This window comes from Anolis carolinensis, chromosome 2 (genome assembly GCF_035594765.1).
Source record: "Anolis carolinensis isolate JA03-04 chromosome 2, rAnoCar3.1.pri, whole genome shotgun sequence".
In the NCBI taxonomy this organism is placed as follows: Eukaryota; Metazoa; Chordata; class Lepidosauria; order Squamata; family Dactyloidae; genus Anolis; species Anolis carolinensis.
In genome coordinates, this window is record NC_085842.1 from 93,857,208 (window position 1) to 93,875,220 (window position 18,013).

The window sequence follows — 18,013 nt, forward strand, 5'->3', positions numbered from 1 at the left end:
TAACTCTGAGACCAGATGTGAGACTCCCCAAAGATTCTCACGAGAAGCAGTCTTAATTGGCCACATTCTTAGCTGCAATCCTCGCACTCCTGCGCGAAGCTGAATCCAAACTTCTCTGTTGTTTACAAAACTCCCGGCGCAAGAATACGGGAGAAGTAGGCTCTGGGCTTGTTTGACATACTTCTGGGAGACAACTTTCTTGCAGGTGCAAGGTTCCCAGATCTGCCTGGGAAAGATCTGGCTGAGAGGAATCCAGTTCAGACTGGGAAGGTAAAAAACCCAAGTTTTCATCTTCATCAGGAATTACAATGTCCTGAGCAGGACTACAAGGCCCATGGGTCATCACACTTTATATATTTCCTTAATAAAGATATTAGATAGATTCTGGCTTCTGTGTATGGTTATTGGTGCTCTGCTGCCTGGGTCGTGACACCCCCACTTTTTTAATGAGCGGTACCTATTTATCTAATCAAAATTTTGTTTTCGAACTGCTAGGTGGGCAGAAGCCGGGCTAAAGGCCAGGAGCAAACCCTGACCCAGCTTTGAACTGGCAGCCTTTTGACTGACAAGATTGACTACAGCTGGTGTTTAACCTGCTGTGATAAAGCCAGCTCTTTTTTTTAGCAATGAATTCTATTATCTTCAAATAGAAAATACAACAATGCATAAGCTAATAAAATGCACATCCTGTGAAAATTGCATGTTAAGACCTGTTGAAAGTATAAAGACAAGATTGCTTTTTCAGATAGCGGGCCGAATGCTGGACACATAGCAGGCGTTAGCATGGAATGTAAATTTGGGAGGGGGATTCTGGTCATCAGTAGTGTAGGGACCAACAGTAGTGGTCCTAGGTCAAATGCCAGAGTGAGGTCGAGTCGATTGGAAACTCGTTCTTTCTCCAACTTGCATTCCATCCCCAGGCATACGGCTGAGAAGGTGCTACCAATGACCCTCCTGTCCCTGCTACTATTCAATGCTAGGTTTATTGTTAACAAAACTGCTACCCTCTCTGACTTTATTCTCGATCAAGCAGCAGACCTGGTTTGTATTACAGAGACCTGGATCCGTGAGGGTGATAACATTCCTTCACATGAACTGACAACTCCAGGCTTCCAGATATTTCAACAGCCACGGAGTGTGGGACGGGGTGGAGGGGTAGCAATACTCTCCCGTGATCATTTTACCATCAAAGTTATTCCAACTCCAAAGATAGCCAGTATTGAGCGTGTTGGTGTGGTCTTGGCTAGTAGGGAATCCCTAGCCATTCTTGTAGTTTACCGCACACCTGGGTCTCCGGGAGAGAGTCTGCTTAATTTATTAGACCTTGTGGTGGACTGAGTCTTGAAGTTCCCCAGACTTATTGTTCTGGGTGACTTTAATGTACATGTCAAGGCACTGTCATTTTCATCAGTGACTAAGGATCTAGTACCAACCTTTGAAGCTCTGGGGCTCTCATTACTTAAGACTCACCCTACTCATCGGACTGGTCACACTCTAGACTTGATTTTTAATATCGGAGTACGAACATCTCTATCCGCAGTAATTGATGTTCCCTGGTTTGATCACGCTGTCCTGAAGGCCCGGATTGAGATTCCATCTCCTCATCCCCATCTTGCCAAACCAATCTTTGCTCAGTCTAGGAGACTCATGGAACCTGCTAGGTTCTTGAATGCCCTTAAGGGCCTGGGAACTGTGTGTGTCACTCTCTCTTTTTTTTTTTAATATCTGTGTGCGTCACTCTCAATGAGCTAGTCAACAACTGGAAAGTCAGTTTGTTGGCTGCCTTGGATGAGATTGCCCCCAGACACCTCCTTCGCCCTCACTGGAATCGCTCCCCCGGTACACTAATGAGCTACGGATGTTGAAGCAAGCACGAAAGCGGCTGGAACGTCGGTGGCGACGGAAACCCGACGAGGTGTCACTGTCCGCTTTCAAGGCTTTTCGCAGGTCCTACGAATCAGCCATCAAGGATGCTAAAAAAATCTTACAATTCCTCCTTAATAGCCTCTGCTAGATCGCACAAAGCACAATTATTCAAAATCATTCTTGCTTTGACCAGTCCGGCTCCCTTAGTCCAAAACCCAGCAACCACGGCTCTTACAGCAGTGGCATTCCAGAAGTTTTTCACTGATAAAATCACCGTGCTTCGGCAGGAACTGCCCCCTACAGTTGATACCTTGAGTGAGCTCGAGACTTTGTGGCCGCTTAGTGGGCCTATCTTTGACCGATTTACTCCGCTTGACAGGGAAGATGTCACTAGAATCCTGGCTGTTGCAAAACCAACCACCTGTTCCCTTGATCCGTGCCCCTCTTGGCTGGTGAAGAGCTGCCTGGAAGGTCTACTCATTCCATTGAGTAATATAATCAATGGTTCTCTTGAACAGGGGGTCTTCCCGGACAACCTAAAAGAGGCAAGAATTTGTCCCTTGCTAAAAAAGCCTAGCTTGGATCCCATGACCCTTGCCAATTATTGTCCTGTCTCTAACCTTCCATTCTTAGGTAAGATGATAGAGCAGGCTGTACTGGGACAATTGCAACAATTTTTGGATGATACAGCCGGCCTGGACCCTTTCCAGTCAGGTTTCCACCCTGGCCATGGGACGGAGACAGTCCTGGTTGCCATTACAGATGAACTTCGTTGCCAGTCTGATAGCGGCGGATCAGCGCTACTGGTACTTCTCAACCTTACCGCAGCGTTTGACACTGTTGACTACGTCTTGCCATGTCCGGAGTTCGCAGTCAGGCCCTCAATTGGTTCAACTCATTTCTCCAAAACCAGAGCCAATGCGTGGAGTATATGGATCAAGTCTCTGAAAGATCTTCCCTCCTATGTGGGGTACCCCAAGGTGCAATTCTCTCCCCTCTTCTCTTCAGTATCTATGTTAGACCCCTTGCTAGTTTGGTTCGGAGTTTCGGCCTAGATTGCTATCAATATGCGGACGACACCCAACTCCTTCTGCGCTTGGAGCCTGGAGCAACGTCAATACCAGACAATTTCACCTTATGTCTGGAGGCTCTGTCGAACTGGCTACGTGCTAGTAGACTGAAGGTGAACCCGGCGAAGACTGAGATTCTCTGGCATGGCCGCTAGATTGGTCTAACCCATTTGCTACCCACCTTCGATGGTGCTGCCCTATCTCCTTCACCTACCGTTAAGAGCTTGGGTGTTGTTTTGGATTTGCAGCTGACAATGGAAGCTCAGGTCGCTGCTGCCAGCAAACAGGCCTTTTTCCATCTACGATAAGCAAGGCAATTGGCACCCTATCTATCTAACGAGGCTCTGGAAACAGTCATCCATGCCATGGTCACGTCTAGGCTTGACTATTGCAACACCCTGTATGTGGGCCTTCCGATGTCCACAACCCGAAAGTTCCGTATTGTTCAGAATGCAGCAGCCAGGCTACTCACAAGAACACCCATGAAATGCCACATAACACCAGTGCTGCAGCATTTGCATTGGCTTCCAACTGATTACCGTGGTCTATAAAAGATGCTAGTTCTGACCTTTAAAATTCTTTACAGCCAGGGCCCATCGTACCTTAGGGATCATCTCTCCTTCTCCCATCATCGGAGGTCGCAACAACCATCCCAACATGACTTACTTTATATATCAGGTCCTAGAGAAGTGCACTTGGAAAGGACCAGACGCAGAGTTTTTTCTATTTCTGCCCCTACCTTATGGAATGCCTTGCCGCCCTATATGAGAGCCATGCGAGAGTTAGGGCCTTTTACCCTAGCACTTAAGACCTGTTTTTTTACTAGACCTTTTGATCTATGTTAATTTTAACAGTATTTGTATGTATTTTTATCTTTTATTTTTATCTTTTACAATTTAGCTTGTAAATCGCCTAGAGCATCTTGGATAGAGGGCGATTAATAAGTAATTAAGTGATGATGATGATGATGATGATGATGATGATGATGATGAATTATCCATCTTAATATTGATCCAGCTTTCATCTTCATATTTTATCTCAGCAAACCATTTTGCCCTTTACACTGCGGCTTTTGAATTACCGTTTGGTCAAACATGGTGACTCTCTACCACATTGAAGGAATCCAAAAACCTTTCATCTTCTTCGTTACTAGTTTGTCTACAGAACTTTCTTCAAAAAAGGCAACTCAATCTACACGGTTGATGTTTCATTCATAATACATACAAAAGAATAGATAGTAAAAGTGATTTTGATAGAAAATGTTACAAAAATATATATAATTGCTGTACAGACATCATTTATTATTTTAATATATTTTAAATATCAATTAATCCAATAAGCTGTGCAATCAACAAGAGATGATTGATTCATTCACGTAAGTGCTGCTTAACTTTGTTGACAACTCTTTCTTTGCTTGAAATGCCTGTTTGCCACAAACAGCAGTTCCTGTTGATAAATTGCTACAGCTGAATGCTTTAAGGTTAGAGGATACCTTACGCATCTTGTTACAGTAGAGTCTCACTTATCCAACATAAATGGGCCATCAGAATGTTGGATAAGAGAAAATGTTGGATAATAAGGAGGGATTAAGGAAAAACCTATTAAACATCAAATTACATTATGATTTTACAAATTAAGCACCAAAACATCATGTTTTACAACAAATGGACAGAAAAAGCAGTTCAATACACAGTAATTACTGTATTTACGAATTTAGCACCCAAACTTCACAATGTATTGAAAAATTGCCTGCAAAAACATTGACTACTAAAAGGCAAACTGCGTTGGATACCACAGAGCGTTGGATAAGTGAATGTTGGATAAGCGAGACTCTGCTGTATTAGTAGTTGAGAGTATGAGAGTAGTTCTCTCATCTGCAAGTCTTTTAACAGCTCTTCTGGAAGTTGCAAATTCATCCCTTTTCACTGATATTTTGGATTGATGGTCTTTATAAAGTTTGCGATGTTGCAATTGCTGGGTCATCGTATCAGGAAGCATGAGTCATTTTCCTTCTCCCAGTTTTCAATAATCGTCTTCAGTTCCTCTTCCAAATCTAACGATCGTTTTTAAATCATTGATTGTTCCCTTTCGTCTTTGAGTAAGTCACCCTCTCTGATTAGAAGTCTGCTTGAATCTGCTGCTTTTTTCTCCTGTCCAACAAATTTTTCTAAGACAGCTTCCCATTTCTTAACACTTTCATACAGAGATTGGTTTTTCTCATAAATAGCTTTAATTTTTACAAGTTCTTCATCATGCCGACTCAACAACTCTTCTGAATAATTGTCATTATAAAATGGTAGAAATGTAGCTCTCTGTTCACCACACTGAAAGGGGTGATTTGGGAACTACCCCAATCACTGAAATTACCCGAGTTCGCCAAGCCGCTATGAGACCAGTAAAGAGCCCAAAATTAGTTGAGGACAAAACACCTTTTATTAGGTAGCTACCGGCTGACAGAGCCACACAGCAGTGTGAGGCTGCAAAAGCTGTCGGCCAAGAATGTTTTCATCCCGGCCAATTTATAAGGCAGTTGTTTATCACATTTTACTTCCTTTTTCTGGACTGGAATTTACTGGAAATCCCCCAGTTCAGTTTGTGGTGAGCTAGAGTTTCCTGCGTTGTCAACAAGTCCAGGATGTTCTAACCACAACATTTCGATAGCATTTCAACAGGTGCAAGCAGAAAATATGTAACATATATATATTGCATACATTTCTTGGAATCGGCCCACCACAAGCTTGACCACAACTGAATTCTTGCTTAAACATAAAACACATGCTGAAAAACAGCAAGTTGCAAATCTTCATAATTCAGAGGGGAGACTGATCCTTTTAATTTCAAAGCAGACAGGCAATTCTAAAATGGAGTCACTTTTGCTAAGTGACCCCTTCATTCCCCCGTTTTTTCTTGTAACCAAGGAAGACATTTTCTTGGTTACACAGACCAACCAATTACAGTGGGGTGGTTTCTTGCTCCATGGTGTTTAACTGCATGTACATGACACGCTGAACTTCCCTGTGCTGACTGAAAGTAGCAGTGATCAGTCTCGCCATCATGTTTCTTAAGCAGGACATAATACAAGGCAAAAAGAGCAAAGCCAGAAGTATAATTAGCAAAATTATAAACAATACTTTAACGAGGTCTCGTAACCAATTAAGATTCGGGAGCCAGCTAAAAAGCCAATCAAACCAACCAGTTCCCTTGGGGGTGTAAGTATCCCTTATTGTGGAGACAACAGTGTTGATTTTGGCCACATCAGATTCAATAAGCCCAGACTCATTGACATAATGGCAGCAAGTTGTGTTCAACCATATGCATAAGCCACCCTCTGCTGCCAGAAGGTAATCTAGTGCCATCTTGTGTTGCATGAGGACTCCTGCCAGTGAGTCAATTTCAGTCTGGAGTGCTTTCATGCCTATAACAGTCTGATTAGCCAAAATTTCCAGTTGGGCAGAGAGCCTCCTTAGTTGTTTGACATTTAGGGCAACTCCCAGACTAGGGAACAAGATTGTTGCAAATCTTTCTCCCTCTGAAAGATACGTATTATCAGGATCATAGCCACGTTTTTCATCATATGATCTTTTAGGCCTGTTCCACCGGTCAGCTGCTTCCAATGCATGCAGGGGCTGCTCTCGCGGGTGTATCCCAATATTAGTGGGGACTAGGGTACCAATGGTGCAGGTACCAACCCATAGTGGGGGTAAGACTTTACCTCCCCACTTCCCACATATCCAGAAATACCCCGGAGGCAATCCTCCCATTGCATGGTTATCAAGCAGTATACCGGGCCTTGGCCTTCCAGGAATTTGGTATTCCATTGGGAAATTTCCTCGCGTCCGGACCAAATCTTGCCGCGGTGGGGGTGCAGCCTTCACCACTGGTGATCGGGGTGAAGATGCAGCACCACCCACAGGCGGTTGTGGTGGAGCCGCCGCTCCCGCCTCAGGTGGCTGAGTTGCTGCCCGAGGCAGCTCCGACCCGGGCTTAACCACATATATTTTGGGGGGCGTATTAGTTTTCCCATTACGGGCCGGACGAGAGGGTGGTTTCTTGTCACCCCCCTCTGGTGAGGCCGCCTGCCTCCTCAATCTCTGCGTGTGACCATCCTGTTGTGGCTGTAGCTGTTCAACTCCAAAGTGTATGTTGTCATAATATACAGGGAGAGTGAGATTACAACGGGGGTAATCCCCTACTTCTATGAGATTGGCTTGGGGGAAGTTCTTATGATCAATTTCTGAGATCCCTTCTTTTGATCGTGTCAAACAGGCTGATGCGGCTGGTGCAGAATCATCAAGGGCCAATAAAAATTGGGCCGAATCAGTCAACCCCTCCTCACGTTCATATGTCCAAGGGGTGAACAATTTCCATCCAGATATATCCAGCAGTGGCCCTGCTTTCATGACCCAACCCTCATATTGGGAGTGAGGGCTATGGGCACAAATCCAGCAGTCTGCAACCTCTGCTTCTTTGGCTATCTCTTTAATTAATTGGTGGAACATGTTCTTGTCCCAACCCATCTGAGTCTGCACCAATGGCATCATTATCAATATCAATAAGTATAAGTGTGTCCTCATTTTTACAGTGGTGTTTGTCCTCAATATCACAGAATTTCAGCCAACACAGAAACAGAATACAACCCACACAGGAACCCCCAATTCCCCACACCCAAAACCAAGTGTCCATTCGGTCTTTTGGGACACTCTCGGAAGTGTACCCTCCTTCCTTCTTCAAGGCGGTTCTTGGTAACCTGACCTCTGGGGCTAGCTCTAGGTAGCTTCGGGCCCCTCCTCTTCAGGGCAGCTCTTGGTAGCTTGACCCTTAGGGCGGGTGAGTGTGAATTTTAGTGGATTGTCCTTGTGTAGGTTTACCTTCCAGTAATCAGGATCTTTGGTGGTGTAGTCCTTCTTGATACGAGTGTAATGTACCCACGGCTTTATACCCTTTAACTTCACAGCAGTAGGGGTTGTAAGTAACACCTCCAGTGGTCCCTTCCACCTTGGGCCGAGGGGATCGCACTTCCAATCTTTCAGCCAAACAAAGTCTCCTGGTGAGAAAGAATGTAACGCAGTAACGGGAAAAGGGTAACGCAGCATGCCAGTATATTTATACAGTTTGTTTAACACTGTACCCAAAGCTTGGACCTCTTTTATCAATTCTTGTTTTCCTAATTCATGTATGTCTCCTTGCAGAGGTCTAATTTTCAGAGGGGGTCTTCCATATAACAATTCATAAGGTGACAAACCCAAGACCCTTGTGGGGGTGCATCTAACCTTCAGTAATGCCATTGGCAATATTTGAACCCATGTCATTCCAGTCTCTTGACACATCTTTGAGATGGTCCCTTTCAAAGTCCTGTTCATCCTTTCCACTTTCCCCGAAGATTGGGGCCGGTAAACACAATGCAATTTCCATGCGGTTCCTAACAACTGGGCTAGGCACCCTAGGACCTGGTGAACAAAGGCCGGGCCATTGTCACTCCCAATGTGTAAAGGTATTCCGTACCTAGGGATTACATCCCTCATCAGGGCACGGCTGACCTCTACAGCCTTCTCAGAGGTGGTAGGATACGCTTCCACCCACCCTGAGAATGTGCATACCATTACCAACATGTAATGAAATCTTTGGACTTTTGGCATTTCAGTGAAATCAACCACTAGAGACTCAAAGGGTGTCGTTCCCAAATACTGAACTCCAGGTGGGAGCAATGGCCCCATCCTGGGATTGTTCTTAGCACAAATTTCACACCTTAGAGCAGCGGTTCTGGCTAAGGCATGCAAGCCGTCCATCCAGATTTGCCGTTCCAAGAGTGAAGCCATTCCTGTTGCACCTAAATGGGTTTGTCTATGAACCTCCTTTACCAATTCCCATCCCAAAGCTTTTGGGACGAAGATTTTCCCATTGGGTAATATGAGAATATTACCCTTCCACTTTGCCCCTTCTGCTAGGGCCCACTCCTTCTCTTGGGCAGAGTAAGTCATGGACTCTACTGTGGGTGTGACATCCAATTGCAAAATTGATTCCTCTGATGTGTTCTCATCTGCTGCTTTCCTAGCCTGTTGATCTGCCAGGCGATTTCCCTGTGTTACCTGATCCTCACCATACTGATGTCCCTTGCAATGCATGACCGCTACCTCCTTTGGTTCCCAAACTGCATCTAAGAGTTGCAAAATTTCTGTTGCATTTTTGATCTGTTGTCCAGCAGAGGTCAGCAGTCCTCTTTCTTTATAAATGGCACCGTGGGCATGCAGAGTGGTGAAGGCATATTTTGAGTCAGTATAAATATTGACTCTTTTCCCTTTAGCCAATTGGAGGGCCCTTATTAGAGCAATCAACTCGGCCCGCTGTGCGGAAGTCCCCGGAGGCAACCCTTTTGCCTCTAGGGTCTCCCCATTGCTATTCACCACTGCATACCCCGCTTTTCTTTCGGAACCAACCACACGACTTGAACCATCTGTGAAAAGCACCCATTCTGGAGTCTGTAGTGGCAGATCTTTGAGATCTGGCCTACTTGAATACACTTCATCCATCACTTCTAAACAATCATGCTGCATCAATTCTCCTTCCTCTACTGGCAACAAGGTAGCTGGGTTTAAAGTGGCACACACTGACAATTTAACCTGTGGATTGTCCACCAACATGCTCTCGTATTTAAGCATCCGGCTATTGGTAAGCCAATGGTGCCCCCTATGTTCCATTAGAGTTACTACAGCATGGGGACACTTTAAAATCACAGGCTGCCCTAAGGTCAGCTTGTTTGCTTCTTCTACAAGAACTGCAGCAGCCGCCACAGCTCTCAAGCATGGGGGCCATCCACAGGCCACATTGTCCAGTTGTTTAGACAGATAAGCCACTGGCCGGGGCCAATCGCCTACCAACTGAGTCAATACTCCTACAGCCACTCCTTTCCGTTCTCCTACATACAAGTAGAAAGTTTTGTCCAAATCAGGCAACCCCAAAGCTGGGGCAGACATCAAGGCTTTCTTCAATTGCTCAAATGCATCCTGCTGTTCTGTTCCCCACACCAAGGGGTCTCCTGACTTCCCTTTCATGGCCTCATGGAGGGGTTTGGCATATAGTCCGAAATTCGGAATCCATATACGACAAAACCCTGCTGCTCCCAGGAATTCCCTGACCTGCTTGCGAGTTTGGGGGGTAGGGATGGAGCAAATGGCTTCCTTTCGCTCCACCTCTAGCCTCCGAACACCTTTGGCCAAACGAAAACCCAAATACTTCACCTCTTGCTGGACTAACTGAGCCTTCTTTTTCGAAACCTTGTAACCTTTTTCTGCCAAGAACTGCAACAAGGTCTGAGTTCCTTCCAAACATTCTTCTCGACTATCTGCACAGAGGAGAATGTCGTCTACATATTGGAGAATGGTCCATCCTTTGTCATTTTTGACCATTGGCAGCAAGTCCTGCGCCAGGGCTTGTCCAAAAATGGTCGGGGAATTACAGAACCCCTGTGGCAATCTTGACCAAACGAGTTGACCTTTGGCCCCTGTCCCAGGATCCTCCTTTTGAAAGGCAAAAATCTTCTGGCTCTCTTCGGCCAGTCTGATGCAAAAGAAAGCATCTTTGAGGTCCAGGACAGTAAACCATTGGTGATGGGGTGGAATAAGGCTAAGCAGTGTGTATGGGTTTGGAACTACCGGGTGGAGAGGGACTACTAATTTATTTACAGCTCTCAAATCCTGCACAGGGCGGTAGGACCCATCCGGTTTTCTGATTGGCAACAAGGGTGTGTTCCATGGAGACTGGCAAGGAACCAGTATCCCATATCTTTCCAACCTCTCCAAATAGGCCGCAATTCCAACGATCGCCTCCCGAGGGAGCCGATACTGTCGGATTGCCACCGGATTTGCGAAGGGCTTTAATTCAATTATGACTGGTGGAACATCCTTTGCCAACCCCGGAGGGTTATCTTCCGCCCATACCTCTGGGACATTGAATGCTTCCCAGTCAGTTCTTTCTTCCAATACAGAATATAATCTCCACTCTTCCTCCATAGGTAGTTCCAAAGCCATTTTTAACTGCTGTTCTACCAACTGTCTATCCGGACCTGTCCTGAATCCTGCCAACATTGAACCATCTTCCTCAAAAAGCAAAGCAGCTCTCATTTTGCACAAAAGATCTCTTCCCATCAGGGGCACAGGACATTCAGGCATATAAATGAATCTATGCCTGACCAGGTGCCTTCCTAGCAAACATTCTCTCTCTGCCAACAAAGGACAAGCTTTTCGTCTTCCTGTAGCTGCTACAATATTTACATCTTCTCCAGTTGGGTGAGACACAGCCGTGTTCACCACAGACTTAGAAGCCCCGGAATCAAGCATAAACTCAACGGATTGATTTCCAACTTTCATATCGACCATTGGCTCCCCTGGTTCAATCCTAACCACTCCATGGCTACCCGGGGATCCGGGAGCCGGTCTGTCCTATTGCTCATACTCATCTTCCTCCCTCACGGAGGCCAATCCATGCACATCTAACGCGGGGTCTACCAATCCAGCTGCAACCGGAGCCCATCTGGGCTGGCCGGCAGCTCCACGGTTCTGCCTCTTCCCTTTCCAATTTCCATTCTGCACTTTTCTATTCTGTCCTTTCCCAAGATCCACTTTGCAATCGGCTGCCCAATGCCCATGCTTGTGACACCTTGCACATTCATTCTTTCCCAGTGGCTTGCCCCCTGGTCCTTTCTTTCCTTGATCTTTCCCTTTCCAGCCTGCTCCTCTGGGTCTTGGCGGCTGTTCCCCTTGGAATACCGCAGCTATGACCTTGGCCCTGCGGGCCACCGCGGTTTCATCTTTCTTTGCCTGCACAACCTCACGAGACAAGTAAACCTGATTTGCAATCTCCAAAATCCTTTCCAAAGTCAGATGAGCCAAACCAGCATCCTTCTGTAACTTGTGACACCTTGCACATTCTTGTGACACCTTGCACATTCATTCTTTCCCAGTGGCTTGCCCCCTGGTCCTTTCTTTCCTTGATCTTTCCCTTTCCAGCCTGCTCCTCTGGGTCTTGGCGGCTGTTCCCCTTGGAATACCGCAGCTATGACCTTGGCCCTGCGGGCCACCGCGGTTTCATCTTTCTTTGCCTGCACAACCTCACGAGACAAGTAAACCTGATTTGCAATCTCCAAAATCCTTTCCAAAGTCAGATGAGCCAAACCAGCATCCTTCTGTAACTTTCTCCGTATGTCTGGACTACACTGGCTAGAGAAAACACTCTTCAACACTATCTTTCCTGCTGCTTGATCTCTCTGGTCATCCATGTCATATGGAGAAAACTTTTCAAACGCTTCCCTAAGCCTTTCCAGAAATACCACTGGACTTTCATTCTTCTCCTGCTCCATCTGGTAAATCTTTTTCAAATTTGGGACCCTTGGAACTCCTCTTCTCAAAGCACGCACAACCAAATCCTGATACAACCTCAGTGCATCCCTACCAGGGCCATTTGGTTCATTCAGTTCCCAATGCGGGTCTTCCCTCACTGGGAATACCCTTTCCTGATACACATCCACAGCATCTATACTACGAGAGTTTGCATGCTCCTTCGCCGCTTCCTGTCTACCCACTTGCGTCAACAACACTCGCTCTTCTGCCGTCAACAATGCTTCTAACAACTGTTTCAAATCCACCCAGCTAGGATTGTGTGTCCGAATGATGCCTTCGACCAAGTTCGCCATACCTCTCGGATCTTCTGACCAGGCTGGACGGTTCGCCCGCCAGTTCAAAATATCCGACGACGTAAAAGGAACGTGTTGAAACAAGGTCCTAGTCTCAAATGTGGGGCGCCCTTGGGCATCAAAAGACCGTGGTACCAACTGCGGCACCTCCCTTATGGGGCACAATGTTGTCTCATCCTCACTCGATTCACTATACCCATGTGCCTGTTTGAACTCTGTTAGCTTCTGACGGGCTTCTATTTTCGCCTTCCTCTCTGTCCGTTTCATCTCCTCAGAGGGGTAGAGCAATCGGGGGTCAGAACTCACCGCAGGCTGCTCCTGCTTGGGAGCGGTTGCCACTGTCGTGAGGTCAAGCCCCCCCACTGCGCCTGCCCCTCCCTGTGATGGCAGTGGGGTATAGAGGGTGGGTATATACGGGGGAGCCGGCATGGGTTCGTCAGCCGGATTCCCTGAATCCTGATAGGGGGGAGGTTTGGCAATTTGCCTCCCTCCTTTCTTTCCCATCGGGGTGCCAATTCCCTTCTGGGGATCCCCTAAGACCATTCCTCTATTTCCCCCAGGCATCACCTCTCCAACCACCATGCATTTGCACTCTCTCAACCAGTCTGGTGGCTTCCGTACAATATCATACCAAGCTGAGATGTATTTGGCCTGATCAGGGTGTACCTCACCAACAAATCTATAGACATTCGCAGTCAAAGCAAGATCGAGTGACCCTTCAGGAGGCCACTGGGGAGTGAGGGGGAATGAGGGCCATTCCAACTCACATAGCGAACGCAATTTATTTGGCTTCATTCCTTTCTCATATGTGTATTTAGAAAACTTATCAAAATTATCTAACATGCATTGGAGAGGGGTCATCGACCCTTCTGCTCCTTTGGATCTCTTTGATTCTTTCCCACCCATTGTGGTATGTGGAGTCGACCCTGGCCGGCACCCCCAGACGATCAATGGCCAGTAACCGGGAACGCAAGGTCTTCTCCGCCCTCCCACAAGATGCGAAAAGAAAACACAGAAATAAATTTTTCAGTGGAGTATGTCCCCGGACTGTGGTTGGATCTCCCGTATCCACGTCCTGCTACTAGGGCTTGCCTCCCAGACCCGATTGGATCTCCCTTTCAGGTCTCCTCTCCCAGAGCTCTTTTCTCCCTTTGGGTTTCTCTTGTTTTCCCAAGGGTTTCTAACGGGACCCAGAACAATTTCTACAATTTAAAACTCTCCCTCCCCGCAATGCTAAACAACAGCGGTTTAAGAGATATACTTGCCTATCTGGCGTTCTGTCCCGCGGCGGCCGCCTTCCCACGAGCGATGGTTGTCTCCCAACAGGTTGTTTTTGGAGGAGAGTTCACCTTCCCTCGCCTCGGGTGCCACTCAGGGAACCGCTGGTATTTTACCTCGAGAGGCCGTGCACGTCTCAGCGCGGACCGTACGCGGCACCCCGGAAGGGGAGAGTGGACACGCCCTTGCTCCCAAGAGCAGCTCTTAAGTGGTCTACAACGGAACCTTGGCGAAGTACTAGAAATCCCAAAATTTCAAAAATCCCGGACGAGCCCCCAGAAATGAAAGGGGTGATTTGGGAACTACCCCAATCACTGAAATTACCCGAGTTCGCCAAGCCGCTATGAGACCAGTAAAGAGCCCAAAATTAGTTGAGGACAAAACACCTTTTATTAGGTAGCTACCGGCTGACAGAGCCACACAGCAGTGTGAGGCTGCAAAAGCTGTCGGCCAAGAATGTTTTCATCCCGGCCAATTTATAAGGCAGTTGTTTATCACATTTTACTTCCTTTTTCTGGACTGGAATTTACTGGAAATCCCCCAGTTCAGTTTGTGGTGAGCTAGAGTTTCCTGCGTTGTCAACAAGTCCAGGATGTTCTAACCACAACATTTCGATAGCATTTCAACAGGTGCAAGCAGAAAATATGTAACATATATATATTGCATACATTTCTTGGAATCAGCCCACCACAAGCTTGACCACAACTGAATTCTTGCTTAAACATAAAACACATGCTGAAAAACAGCAAGTTGCAAATCTTCATAATTCAGAGGGGAGACTGATCCTTTTAATTTCAAAGCAGACAGGCAATTCTAAAATGGAGTCACTTTTGCTAAGTGACCCCTTCAACACAAGCAGCATTTGTTCCAGTAAGTATCAAGCTCTTCTCTGACTTTCAAAATAATTTATTTTTTTTATTATTATTATAGTTTTTATTGTGATTTTTGTGATATTTACAGCGAAAGTGGGAGAAAACATTAACTGGAAAGTGCAAGAGAGGGAAAGAAATAGAAGAAAAGAAAAGCAAAAAAGAAAAAAGGTGTGACTCCCCATTGTTCTCTTAGGGGATTATTTTCTTCTTATATTGATCCTCTGTTGTATGTTCCAGTTTTCCTTCCTCGGTTTTCACTTCATACGTCAGATAAGTCTATTGTAAATGGTGTTGCTCTCCTTTGAATAAAATCTTTGAATAATAATAATAATAATAATAATAAAACTTTATTTATACCCCGCCACCATCTCCCCATGGGGACTCGGGGCGGCTCACATGGGGCAAGGCCCCACTAGCACAATTTACAAAAACAACAGGCAGGTCTCGAACCGTTTAGAGCTTTATAGGTAATAACCTGCACCTTGAATTGGGCTCGGAATATTATCGGCAGCCAGTGGAGTTGCTTGAACAGGGGGCTTGACCCCTGTAAGCAGCTCCAGTTAGTAACCTGGCTGCCGACCGTTGTACCAACTGCAATTTCCGGACCATCTTCAAGGGCAGCCCCACATAGAGTGCGTTACAGTAGTCCATCCTTGAGGTAACTAGAGTGTGGACCACTCAGACTTCTCGAGGTATGGTCGCAGTTGGTGCACAAGTTTTAATTGTGCAAAGGCCCTCCCGGCCACTGCCGACACCTGGGCATCAAGCGACAGCGATGAATCCAGGAGGACCCTCAAACTGTGGACCTGTGCCTTCAGGGGGAGTGCGACCCCGGCAAGCACAGGTAGCCACCCTATGCCCCTATCAGTCAAACGACTGACCTGGAGGACCTCTGTCTTATCAGGATTAAGCTTCAACTTGTTGGCCCTCATCCAACCCATTACAGCAGCCAGGCACTGGTCTAGGATCCAAGGGGCTTCCTTGGAAGTAGGTGGAAAGGAGTAGTGGAGTTGAGTGTCATCTGCGTAGAGATGGCACCGAACTCCAAAACCCCGGATGACCTCGCCCAGCGGTTTCATGTAGATATTGAAAAGCATGGGGGAAAGAATAGAACCTTGTGTGACCCCACAGGTCAAAGGCCACGGGTCCGAGCAAGTATCCCCAGCTTCACCATCTGGGTGCGACCCTCCAGGAAGGAGTGGAGCCACTGTAGTACAGTGCCCCCAAGGCCCATTCCTGAGAGCCGACCCAGAAGGATACCATAGTCGATGGTATCGAAAGCCGCTGAGATGTCTAAGAGAACCAACAGGGACACACTCCCCCTGTAAAGTTCATCCACCAAGGCGACCAAAGCCGTCTCAGTCCCATGACCAGGCTTGAAGCCAGACTGGAATGGGTCAAGATAATCGGTGTCATCCAAGAATCCCTGGAGTTGAGAGGCCACCACTCGCTCCAAAACCTTGCCTAAAAATGGGAGGTTTGAAATTGGTCAATAGTTTGATAGAATAGAGGAATCAAGGGATGCCTTTTTTAGAATTTGTCTAATAGTTGCCTGTTTCAGGCTAGATGGAAATTGCCCTTGTTCCAGTGAGGCATCGATAATCCTCACAAACCAATCGACAAACACCCCCCCCCCCCCGGCAAGCTTTATAAGCCAGGTATGGCAAGGGTCTAGAGCGCATGTGATTGGCCTTATTGCTCCAAGGATCTTGTTCACGTCATCAGGCCAAACAAGTTGAAACGAATCCATCAAAGTTGATTTGACAGATGCTCTAGGTACCTCACCTGGAACTGTATCAAAGTTGGCGTCCAAGTCAGAGCGTAATCAAGCGACTTTATCTGTAAAATGATGCGCAAACTCGCTGCATCGAGTGACCGAGTTGTCAAGGGTCTCCTCCACCTCATGGGGTGAAGGAGCTCCCGGACAACCCGGAACAACTCTGCTGGTCTATTTGTTGCAGACGCGATGCAGGCAGTCGAGAAATCTTTTCTGGCTGGCTGTAACGCCACAGAGTAGGCCTTAATGGAGGCTCTAGCCTATGTTCGGTCGGGGAGGCTCCGAGTCTTCCGCCACTTGCACTCTAGTCCCCGCCTTGCCCGCTTCATCAAGGCCAGCTCCTCGGTGAACCAAGGAGCCGACCTGGCTCTGCGGAGTGAGAGGGGACGTTTGGGGGCGATCGTGTCAAGAACCCTGGCCATCTCGGTGTTATAAAGATTGACCAGGGTCACAACGTGATCATCAGCCGACATGACAGGAAGTTCCCCAAGAGACATCAGGAATCCATCCGGATCCATAAGTCTCCTAGGGAGGACCATCTTAATTGGTCTGCCACTCCTGCGGAGGTTTGGAGTGACAGTAAGTCTAACTCTGACCTGATGATATCGGTCCATGACAATGGAAGAATATTTGGCTCTTCCACACTGACTTGTCCACTGTCCGTCACAAATACTAGGTCTAGGGTGTGTCCAGTCTGTTGTGTGGGGCCAGATATCACTTGGGACCGTCCCATGGTCGTCATGGCAACCATGAAATCCTGAGCCGCACCAGATAAGGGGGCCTCCGCGTGGATGTTGAAGTTCCCCAGGACAACCAATCGCTGAAAGACCAACACCAAGCTAGAGACCACCTCTGCAAGCTCAGGCAGGGAGACTGCTGTGTCGTGGGGTGGACGGTACACAAGCAGAATCCCCAAACTGTCCCCGGGCCCCACCCTCAGGTGGACAAGTCCTGGATTACTGCTGACTTACTATTGACAGATCTGGCATTTAACAACAGGACCTTAAACCCGGGGGGTCTGTCATGTAAGATACCTAACCTATCTTTCCTCAGGGTCGCAAGGATTTTGTTGTGCTTCTCCCTGAGCCGATTGAAACATCCCCTCCCCCAAACAACGATGGCCATCTCCCGAACCCGGCAATCTCCCTCCCCAGATATCCCTGAAACAGGGGGAGAATCTAAGGGGGCTAGTCAGCTCTCTGATGTCAAGGGGTGAGATCGGGGGGATCCTAAGGGGGAGGTTTCTTGAAGGGGGGAAAGGGGGAAATCACTTGTTATATTTGAGGGGGGGCTAAATAAAAGTGGCGAGCAAGGATGGATATAGTAATTTCTTTGGGTAGAGACATGGGCCGGGGACGGATTAGTTAGATTTGGATCTGATAATTCAGTAGATGTTTTGATGGAAGTTGGGCTAGCTACGTTTGGGAGAGCTCGATTGGGACCAGAGGTGGAGAAACTTGGAGTA

The 18,013-nt window shown here is 47.1% G+C and overlaps 1 protein-coding gene across 1 annotated transcript; it reads right to left on the bottom strand.

Moving 5' to 3' along the window:
* Positions 1-5,350: 5,350 nt before the first annotated feature.
* Positions 5,351-12,693, bottom strand: LOC107983096 (uncharacterized). Its single transcript, XM_062970239.1, has one exon. It carries the CDS (start codon positions 11,306-11,308, stop codon positions 7,703-7,705), a length of 3,606 nt encoding a protein of 1,201 aa, XP_062826309.1. The 5' UTR covers positions 11,309-12,693; the 3' UTR covers positions 5,351-7,702.
* Between the last annotated feature and the right edge of the window lie 5,320 nt (positions 12,694-18,013).